The sequence below is a fragment of the Oryctolagus cuniculus genome, chromosome 16, assembly GCF_964237555.1.
Source record: "Oryctolagus cuniculus chromosome 16, mOryCun1.1, whole genome shotgun sequence".
NCBI lineage: Eukaryota > Metazoa > Chordata > Mammalia > Lagomorpha > Leporidae > Oryctolagus > Oryctolagus cuniculus.
This window is the reverse complement of record NC_091447.1, coordinates 69,081,558-69,092,516: the sequence shown is the minus strand read 5'-3', so window position 1 is coordinate 69,092,516 and position 10,959 is coordinate 69,081,558. Positions and strand designations below refer to the sequence as shown.

Below are 10,959 nucleotides of genomic sequence, written 5' to 3'. Positions count from 1 at the left end.
GACACTGTGTCACGTTAGACCAACAGCAACTTCACACTCCTCATGCTTAATGTGTGGCTTTTATTTTATTTTTTAAAAAAGATCTATTTATTTGAAAGGTAGAGCAAGAGAGAGAGACAGAGATCTTCTATCCACTGATTCACTCCCCAAATGGCCACAACAGCCTGGTCTGAGCCAGGCTGAAGCCAGGAGCCAAGAATTCCACCCTGTTCTCCCACATGGATAGCAGGGGCCCAAGCACTTGGGCCATCTGCTACTGCCGCCTAACCCCAGGCGCATTAGTTGGAAACTGTATCAAAAGCAGAGCAGCTGGGACTGGCACTCTGGTACAGAATACCAGCGTCCCAAGAGGTGGCTTAATCTGCTGTGCCACAATGCTGGCCCCACCGTGTCTCATCTCATGTGAAGAGGCCACGGCAGGTGATTGATTTACACAGTGTAGGACCATGCGGTCCACTCAGATCACACAACAATAAAACGTACCATGCTTCTCACACATTCTCCCATCACTGAGCAATGTGGGACTGTGTGTGTTGAGCGCCACGTGGGTTCTGCACCAGGGCAAGTCTCCTCTGAAAGAGCTAGGCTGATGGTGCTGTGAGTGCAGTGTGAGACACTCACAAGGGTCCTTACTGGTTCCGCTATTGGGGAAAGTAGCCCAAAGGCCCTCTGGAGGTTTCCTTTTAAACATCTGCAATTAAAAAGTCCACGCCCTTCTCTTTCAGTCCATGCAATTCCAGACCAGGGCCCCCAAGACCCCAGCTGTGTCAGGTTCCACTCCTGGCAGTCATGGAGGAGGTGATCTTCCTGCAGATGAGCTTCCTCAGGGCCCCCTTGAGGTCCCTGTTCCTCAGGCTGTAGATAAAGGGGTTCAGCATGGGGGTGACTGCCGTGTACATTACGGCTGAAGCCTTCTCTTTCATGGCTGTGCGGACAGAGGAGGGACACAGATACACCCCGATGGTCGTCCCATAGAACAGAGCTACCATGGAGAGGTGGGAGCCGCAGGTGGAAAAAGCTTTTCTTCTGCCACCCGCAGAGGGGACCTTTGCTACAGCCACAATGATGCGAGCGTAGGAGGCCAGGATGCAGACGAAGGGCATGGCTATCACTATCCCCGCCACGAGGAGTACAAAGATCTTGTTGGCAGTTGTGTCTGTGCAGGAAAGCCGGAGGAGGGGAGTGAGGTCACAGAAGTAGTGGGGCAGCTCGTTGTGGCCACAGAAAACCAGGCGAGTCATGAGAAGGATGTGGGTGAGAGAGATGAGGCAGGAGAACAGCCACGGGCCACCCACTAGGAGGCCACAGAGGCGTGGGCTCATGATGGTGGCATAGTGTAAGGGATGGCAAATGGCCACAAAGCGGTCATAAGCCATCACGGCTATTAGGACACTGTCCATGATGCCGAAGAAATGGAAGAAGTACATCTGGGTCAGGCAGCAAGAATAGGAGATGGACCTGCTCTTGGTCTGGATGTTCACCAGCATCTTGGGGACAGTGTCGGTGGCCAGGCAGAAATCAACCCAGGAGAGGTTGGCCAGGAAGAAATACATGGGCGTGTGGAGGTGGGAGTCTGAGCTGATGGCCACGATGATCAACAGGTTGCCCACGGCTGTGACCACATACATGCAGAGGAACAGAGAAAAGAGGAGGGTCTCTCGCTCTGACCTCTCTGAAAGACCCAGAAGGATGAATTCAGCTGTGCTAGTTCGATTCCCTGGTTCCATGGTTATGATTATTCTGGAAGTATTGGAAGGGAAAGGTACAGGGATGATACAAAGGTGGTTTTTGGAAGCTAAGTGTCCTACTTCTCACCTGGGTTAGTTATGATGCCATGCTGTCTGTGTGTTGTATCTGTTACCTTTGACGAAGTGTTTATAGCAACTCATCTTCCAAGGCTTAGCATCAGGACCAAGCCCCTCTCCCACTTCTGTTTCCTATGAAGGCTGAGAGAGTAGGCCATGCCTGAGCCCTCTCTGAAAGAACTTCTAAAGGATGCACCCCAGAATAAAACATGTCGACTCCAGAAAGAAGTGACATCCAGGAAGTGGTAGTTAACCAAGAATTTGGGATGTAGGTGGAAAAATTATAAATGGCACACTGAATTTTCAATACTTAGTAATAATAACAGAAGTGTATATGTGAACAAAAATCAGGCAACAATTATACATAAGAAACAGTATTAGAATATACAGGTATGATTCCTATACTGATTTGCAGAAATGTTGAGTATTTTGTACTGTCTATTTCACACATATGTGATTGAAGTTATGTGTATCCGGTAAAATAATGGCACAGATGTTTCCTAAGTTGGCAGTAGAAATACTACAGAAATACAGATTTTGATAAACCAACTTTGTCAGAGTGGAGATACAGTTGGTCCCTATTAGTGAATGGAAGGTACTTTGGGGAAAAATTGCATTTCTACTGAATATGTATGGAACTTTTGTATTGTCATTGTCCCCTAAGCAATACAGAAGAGCAGCTGTTTGTAACAGCACTGTGTTAGGTACTGGAAGTCATCTAGAGTGATCTAAAGTAGACATGAGAGGTGCAGAGGTTCTATGCAAATACTACAGCATTTTATATATAGGACTTGAACATGTCAGGATTTGGGGATCTGTTGAGGGGGGAGGGTTTCTGAAATAAAACCCCCTGCATACTAAGGGTCATTTGCGCAGAGGAGTAAATAAAAATCATGTCTGTGCCTGTGTTGTGGTGCAACGGCTTAAGCTATCACCTGCAATCCTGGCATCCTGTATGATCCCCAGTAGAGCCTTTAGCCTGTTATTTTCTTTTTTCTGGAACTTTGCCTTGTCGGCTCTTTCTGCTCTTTGTTATCTCAGCTCCAACAGTTCCTTTGTGGAATAAGTTCTAATGTGCTAGAACACAGTAGGGTGACTCGAGCTTGCAACTGTTTATTCTTTGTTACATTATCTTACACAGAACTAGAAGAGAGGACTTCAAAGATTCCAACACAAAAGTGTAAGGAGAAGGAAATGCCAGTTACCTTGGTTTTGATTATTTCCCCATTGTTTGCATGTATCAGATTGTCCAAAGATGTGGTCAATTAAATAAGAGTGGCCTTTCAAAGAGGATTTTTCTGAACCAGCCTTTCCTTAAATGTTTATCTACTTTAAAGGCAGAGAGAAAGAGAGCTCTTCCATCCTCTCTCTGGTTTACTCCCCATGATGCCCACAACAACCAGGACTGTGCCACGCTGAAGCCAGGAGCCCAGAGCTCCATCCAGGTCTCCCATAGGTGGAAGGGATCCAAGTTCCTGAGCCGTCACCTGCTGCCTCCCAGGCTGCTTTAGCAGGGAGCTGGATCGGAAGCAGACCAGCTAGGACTTAAACCAGCACTCCAATAGGGGATGCCAGCCTCACAGATGGTGGCTTGACCTGCTGCACACCAATGCCTTCCCCTGAACCATCCTTTGTTAAGTAGACCTCACCTTCAAAGAATAATAGCAAACATCCACCATGTTTATTCTGTCAGGCACTGCCCTAAGTATTTTCCAAATGTTAAAGCTGTTAATTCTTGAAGTATCCTACAAAGTACAATTGTAAATCCAAATTTCAGAAAAGAAACCAGAAACTTGGAAAGGTTAAGAAACTCAATCAAAGTCACGTAGCAAGACATCATCTTTCAAGATCTTCATTGCATCTATCGCTGCACCGAATTATCTTGCTTTTGAAAATCTTCCCTGGCATCCCATATGGGCACTGGTTTGAGTCCTGGCTATCCCACTTCCCATCCAGCTCCATGCTAACGTGCTTGGGAAAGCAGTGGAAGATGGCCCAAGTGTTTGGATCCCTGTACCTTTGTGGGAGACTCAGATGGAGTTCTAGGCTCCTGGCTTCAGCCTGGTCCACACCTTGTAGTTGTGGCCATTTGGGGAATGATCCAGCAGCTGGAAGATTCTCTCCCCCTCTTCCCCTCTTCTTTTCAAATAAATAATTCTTTAAAAAGAAAAATCTCCCTTGATACCAGTGTAAATACCATGAGAACAGGAAGCACCAGGCAGGCATTGTAGTGCCGCAGGTTAAGCTGTGCTTACAACACCCGTATCCCATATCAGAGTTCCAGATGGCCTAGAGTTCTCCTGGTTGTCTTGGTTGACTCTCAATCTTGCAACACCAGACCCACATACCTGTATTTCCAGTTGCTCGATCAGTGTCCTCACCTGGGTCACCTGCAGGGTGACAGAATGATGGAAAATGTGCAGATTACCGCATTAGGTGGGCCAGGATCCAGTCCTGCCTCTCTTTCTGATGAGGAGCATCTCTAAGCTTTGTTTTCCTTATCTTTGTAGTTGGAAGGAGTCATACCCACCTCTGCGGCTGGAGTCTTGGTGCAGCAGGTTAAGCCTCTGCTTGTAGCACTGGCACCCACTACTGGAGGGCCCGTTAGAGCCCTGGCTGCTCCACTTCCAATCCAGCTCCCTGCTGATACGCTTGGGAAGGCATCCAAGGATGGCTCAAGTACTTAGGCCACTGCAACCCATGTGGAAGACATGGATGGAGTTCCTGGCTGCTGGCTTCAGCCTGGCCCAGCCCCAGCCATAGTGGGCATTTGAGGAGAGCAAATGGGTGATCTCTCTCTCTCTCTCTCTCTCTCTCTCTCTCTGTAGCTTTGCCTTCAAATAAATAAATCTTTAAAATATTACCCACCTCTGAGATATCTTCAATGATGAAATGGAAAGAGACAGAGGCAGTGCCGGGCATTACGGCGTCGTCTCTGGCAGCCATAAGGAAGGACTGGGAAGACACAGCTGGGCTTGCATCAGTGTATTAGCTGCATGATCCTGAGAGAGTTCCCTGCTGAAATCTCATTTTCTTTGTCAAAAGAGAATGATGAAGCCAGCACTGTGGCTCAGCAAGCCAAGCTGCCACTTGCACGTCAGAATACTGAATCTGCTTTTGATCCAGCTTCCTGCCAGTGTGCACTCTGAGAGGCACCAGATAATGGCTCAAGTCCTTGGGTCCCTGCCACCCTAGTGGAAGAATCAAATGCAGTTCCTTTTTAATTTTATTTTTAGAAGATTTATTTATGGGCTGGCACTGTGGCGCAGTGGGTTAAAGCCCTGGCCTGAAGCGCGGCATCCCATATGGGTTTGAGTCCCGATTGCTCCTCTTCCAGTCCAGCTCTCTGCTATGGCATGGGATAGCAGTGGAGGATGGCCCAAGTGCTTGGGCCCCTGCACCCACATGGGAGACCCAGAAGAGGCTCCTGGCTCCTGGCTCCTGGCTCCTGGCTCCTGGCTTCAGATCGGCACAGCTCCGGCCATTGCGGCCAACTGGGGAGGGAACCAACAGATAGAGGACCCCTCCCTCCTTCCATATCTCTCTCTCTCTCTCTCTGCCTCTCCTCTCTCTATATAACTCTTTCAAATAAATAAAATAAATCTTTAAAAATATTTATTTGTTTGGAAATTAGAGTTAGAGAGGAAGAGAGACACAGAGTGATCTTCCATCCACTGGTTCACTCCCCAGTGGCTGCAATGGCCAGACTGAAGCCAGGAGACTGGAACTCTATCCGGGTCTCCCATGTGGGTGCAAGAGCCCAAGGATTTGGGTAATCCTCCACTTTCGTTCCTTGCTTTCCCAAGCCATTAGCAAGGAGTTGGATGGCAAGTAGAGCAACTGGGACTCGAACTGGTGCCCATATGGGATGCCAGCACTACAGATGGCGACTTAACCCACTATGCCACAGTGCCAACCCCCTAGATGGAGTTCCTGACTTTGTCCCAGTCCCAGCTGTTATGGGCATTTGGGAAGTGAATCAGAAGATGGAAGCTCACTCTGTGTCTGTCTCTCTGACTCTCAGATGCATAAAAATCACTAAATAAGAGATAGAGAAAGAAGATTAACAAGGTCAGAGTTTCAGAGACAGTAGGTGGCAGTTGAGTCTTGAGTGTGCACACACCTAATCTCTGTGTCTCATAAATCATGAGTGAACTCATGCATTAACAATTTAGCAAGGGAGGCAGACCCTAAGAGATACTTATCAAATTATAGGGAAATCTCCTTTTAAAAGGTTCACCCTCAGGATTATATAAGCTCTCAAGAAATGTGGCTAAGCCAGTCAGTGAATTTTGGAAAATCTGAAGTCTATACAATAGCACTGTTTCCTCTCTGTTATCCACTGAACAAAGCTCAGATGTTTGCCTTCACATGCAAGGAGATGGAAACAGCCCATCAAAGAGATGTCCGCACCCCCATGTTCATTGCAGCATTATCCACAATCGCTAAGATATGGAATCAACCTACATGCCCATCATCCATTGAACAGATAAAGAAAATAGGATTTATTCATGTGGGTGTTGAGGTGCAATGGGTTAACCTGCCACTCAGGTTGTTTGCATCCCGTGTTGGAGTGTCAGTTCCAGTCCCAGCTACTCCAATATGGCTTCCTGGAAATGTTCATCCTGTGAACAGTGATGGATCAAATGCTTGGGCCTCTGCCACCCATGTGGGAGACAGACAGAGTTCCTAGCTCCTGGTCTCAACCAAACCCAGCACTGCCTGGCTGTTGCAGACATTTGAGGAGTAATCCAATGAATGGAAGATTCTCTCTCTCTCTCTCTCTCTCTCTCTGTCAGCCCCAAAACATTAACATAAATAAACATTAAAAAAAGAAATATGACATAGTGGAGATAGGTCCCAACCCTAAACATGAAATCCATTTATATTTCATACACATGGTCCCAAAGCATTGTTTTTTACAATTTTTGGTGTACCTGCATTTTGACTGTGACCCATCAGGATTTTTCCACTTGTGATATTACTTCAATGCTGAAAAAGTTTCCGATTTTGGTGCATTTCAGATTTTTGAACTGGGATGCTCAACATATACATGCGTGCACAAAGGAAACAAAATACCCACATCATGTTATTGCAACTTGTATTTTGCTAGCTACCTGCAATGGGGAAGACATAAGTTTTGGGGTCAACTGCTAGCCTTGGACTTGAATCCTGGCTTGGCCATGTGCAAGTCGTGTGCCATCAAAAACTCTTACTTTCTGTGGGGTTATTTTCTCATCTTTGCAACTGGGGATATGACAAGTGTTTTATGCATAATTTTAAAGATTAACAGCTTAGGTAAAGATAGCACATCATCAGGCAAATAACAAGTGTTCTAAAAACACTAGGCTTCATTTTCTTTCCTTTAGAACACAAATGCTTTCATATGTTAAAAAAAGAAAATACAGGATATAGGATATAGAATGGATTTCTCTTCATCCATAAGAAGGATGGTATTCTGACATTTGCAGCAAAATGGATGAACCTGGAGGACCTGATGTTAAGTGGAAAAAAAAGTCGGACTCTGACAAATACCACCTGTTCTCCCTCAAATGTGGAAGTTAAAAGAGAAGGTCAGTCTGAATGAAGAATTCTGATCAGCAGAGGCTGGGAGAAGTGGGGAGGTGGAGGGATTGACACAGGTTGGATGACAGGTCCCCAAGCACAGGTGGGTAGAGGATGTTCATTGCAGTATTCCACAGAACAGCGTCGTGACCAGGGTTTACAATAACCTACCATTGGGCCGGCGCCGCAGCTCACTAGGCTAATCCTCCGCCTTGCAGCGCTGGCACACCGGGTTCTAGTCCCAGTCGGGGTGCCGGATTCTGTCCCGGTTGCCCCTCTTCCAGGCCAGCTCTCTACTGTGGCCAGGGAGTGCAGTGGAGGATGGCCCAAGTGCTTGGGCCCTGCACCCCATGGGAGACCAGGAGAAGTACCTGGCTCCTGCCATTGGATCAGCGCGGTGCGCCGGCCGCAGCGCGCCGGCCGCGGCGGCCATTGGAGGGTGAACCAACGGCAAAAAGGAAGACCTTTCTCTCTGTCTCTCTCTCTCTGACTGTCCACTCTGCCTGTCAAAAATAAATAAATAAATAAATAAAACCTACCATAGAGCACAAGGGAAGAACAGGAAGGCTTCAAACTGTGATGACAAAGAGGGGGAAATGTTCATTACTTTGGGTACACATTGAATGCATTTGCTAAAATGTCATGCTGTTCTATATATATGTATACACACATAAATACCTACAATTATGAAGTCTTAAATTTTTAAATGTTTTTCCAATTTTATTCACTTCAAAAGGCAGAGCTCTCCCAAATGCCCACAACAGTTGGGGTTGGTCCAGGCCAAAGGCAAGTGCCCAGAACCCAATCCAGTTCTCCCATGTGGGTAGCAGGGACCCAACTGCCTGAGCCATCACCTGCTGCTTCCCAGGGTGCACGTTAGCAGGAAGCTGGATGTGGAAGCAGCGCTGGAACTCGAACCTGCACACTCTGTCCAATAAGAGATGCGGGTGTCTCCAGTGACATCTTTAATTGCCACACCAAACACCAGCCCCAAAATGTTAATAATTTCTTTTTAAAGTTTAAGGAGCTGGAAATGCTAACTAAGCTGACTTGACCATCATCTATTGACTATATGGATCAAATTACCACACTGAACCCCATAGCTATGTACAGTGAAAATAATAATAATAGTAAAACCTGGATCTTTAGCAAATCTAGCTTTACAAACGATGTGGTACCATATGCTGATTTCCCCCCAAACCAACCTTTCCTGCCATTTCCTACCTCCCTGTTTAATCATGTTCCCTACTGTTAGGAATCCCAAAACGTGCCAATTGCCGTCATGGATGCTTTGGATCTACACAATACTGTGTTAGCAAATTATGAGGCAGGGGTTATGATATCATTATAGAGATGGATGGACGAGGCTCTGGCCAGAGACAGGATGTGCACAAGTTCCTATGGATATCAAGTAGTCACAGCTGGGTCCCAAAGGCAAGGCTGCCGGAGACCAGGTCGCACACCCTTTCCATTCTGCTGCGTGTCCCTGCACAGTCTGTCTCCCTGGGGTTCCTCACCTCCACCCCAGCATCCTCCATCAAATCCCCCTCTGCAGAACCCCCACTTAGAGCTGGGGTTAGAGCTGGCTGCTTCCTCCATGTCCTGACCTCAGATTTGTAAATTTTGTGGCACTGTGCAACAACGGGCAACATCCTACCTTGCAGTATCCTAACTCCACCGAGAGTTGGCATTTGTTTGCAGCCCAAAAGGAGCTGTGAATCCCCTCTGAATTATGAACCAAACCAGCAATCTCAGCCCCCTTTCCTGATGCGTGCATCTTCATCCACTTACTCTGTTGCTCACCTTCCACCACTCTTGGGAAAAGCCCTGGGAACTGGATGTTTCTTGTGTTTCCAGATATTTCTTCCTAGTACACCTCTCCTTTGGGGAGCTGCTCCTATACCATCTGGGCTCTCAGACCCCAGGTCTGAGGGCTCTCAGCCTGCAGAGCCCAAAAAGTCTTCCAAGACCCAGCAGGAGGATGGCCCAGACTTCGGCATATGGAAGCATGCAAGAAGCCCTGTACTCTTTGTGGCATTCAAGTGGGCTTGGAAAACATGGTCCAGTCTCTAAGAAGAACAGGGTTCCAGGTCATGGGTCAGGGGCCTCAGAGCTGGCCTGGGTCAAGCTGGATGGACCGCAGTGGACATTGGATTTGGGTTTGGAACTGGGTGCTGGTTGACCAGAGAGAATCTTTGGTGCTAGAGTCTCAGATCCTAGAACTTGCCCCTCACTGATACAGACATCCGTGCATTCTCACACGCTCTCCCTTCATCACTTACAGGGGGCCGTCTTGCTTTTTCGTGGCACCATCATACAGGCCTGCATTCATTTGGCTCTGTCCCCTCACTTGTAGAACAGCAAAGTCTGCTAGCCAGAAGGAGACCCCAGAGGAGCACATGTAGGCATCCCCCTGGCCCACAGGAAAGAAGCTGGGCAGGGGGATAAACTATACAAACAGAGGGAATATTTACAGTTTCTGAGCCAGTTCCCAAGGGTCCTTGTTAGACAAATTGTCCAATTTCCTCCTGATTCCCTGAATAGTTCTGTCTCCTATGGGGCTGTGACATGGCAGGAATAAGCTGGTGTGACCCATACTACGTCTTACAGTAGGCATCTGGGGAACAAGCGGCCTGATTCCCCACTTCCTCTGGGAACAAGCTCCCCTTGTCTCCGAAACTCTGTCTTTCCACGTCCGAAACTCTTTTAAGTGAATGCTCCTCCTCACTTAAGGAACCAAGAAACAGGGGTTCAGTGGTTAAGCTGAGCTTGGGAATCCCACATCACTCGGAGAGCCTGGATTCAAGTCCCAGCTCCATTCCCAATCCCAGCTTCTTGGAAATGGACACCCTGGGAGGCAGCACTAGAATAGGTGCGTCCCCGCCACCCACATGGGAAACTCAGCTTGAGTTTCCAACTCCTAACTTTAGCCTGGCCCAGCCCTGGCCATTGTAGGCATCTGAGAAGGATACCAGCAGATGAGATCTCTCTCTCTGTTTTTGTCTGTCTCACTCTCTTTCTCTCTCAAATAAAATGAATTTTAAAACTTTTTAAAGAAAGAACCCAATGTATTTCCCGACATTCACCTGGTGAACTCTGACCTAGAAACAGGGCTGTTACCATCACTAGGTAACCTCAGCAAGGCAACCCTGTGGAATGGTGCCAGGATTTCTTCCATTTCAGCTAAAACAGGGACCAGAATCTACCCTGATGGGCATGATTGAGTATGAAGCCAGATTCTCGCTGAGTATTGCTGCCATGGTGGCATCTTGTAGGAGTGTCCACCTCTGCGTTTTTGGGAATTTGATTTTATGAGATCACTCAGTAAACACTGGTGGCTTTTGTTGATATACTTAGGACCAGTTTTACCAAGCCTTTAACTGTATAAATTATCAAATGCAGACCAAATAAAGAGTACAAAGTTAGATTGAGCCATAAGTAACTGCCATAAGTTACTGGGGCAGGCATTGGTGTAGCAGTTATACCACTTGGGACCTCTGCATCCCATATCGCACCGTGCCTTGGTTTGAGTCCTGGCTTCATTCCCAATTCCAGCTTCAGCTTCCCACTCATGCCCCACTCTGGTTCC

The 10,959-nt window shown here is 47.3% G+C and overlaps 1 protein-coding gene across 1 annotated transcript; it reads right to left on the bottom strand.

Annotated features, from left to right (window-relative positions):
* Nucleotides 1–767: 767 nt before the first annotated feature.
* LOC100352465 (olfactory receptor 1M1) lies at nucleotides 768–1,727 on the bottom strand. The gene has a single exon (XM_008250876.3). The coding sequence runs from the start codon at nucleotides 1,725–1,727 to the stop codon at nucleotides 768–770; it is 960 nt and encodes a 319-aa protein (XP_008249098.3).
* Nucleotides 1,728–10,959: the final 9,232 nt, after the last annotated feature.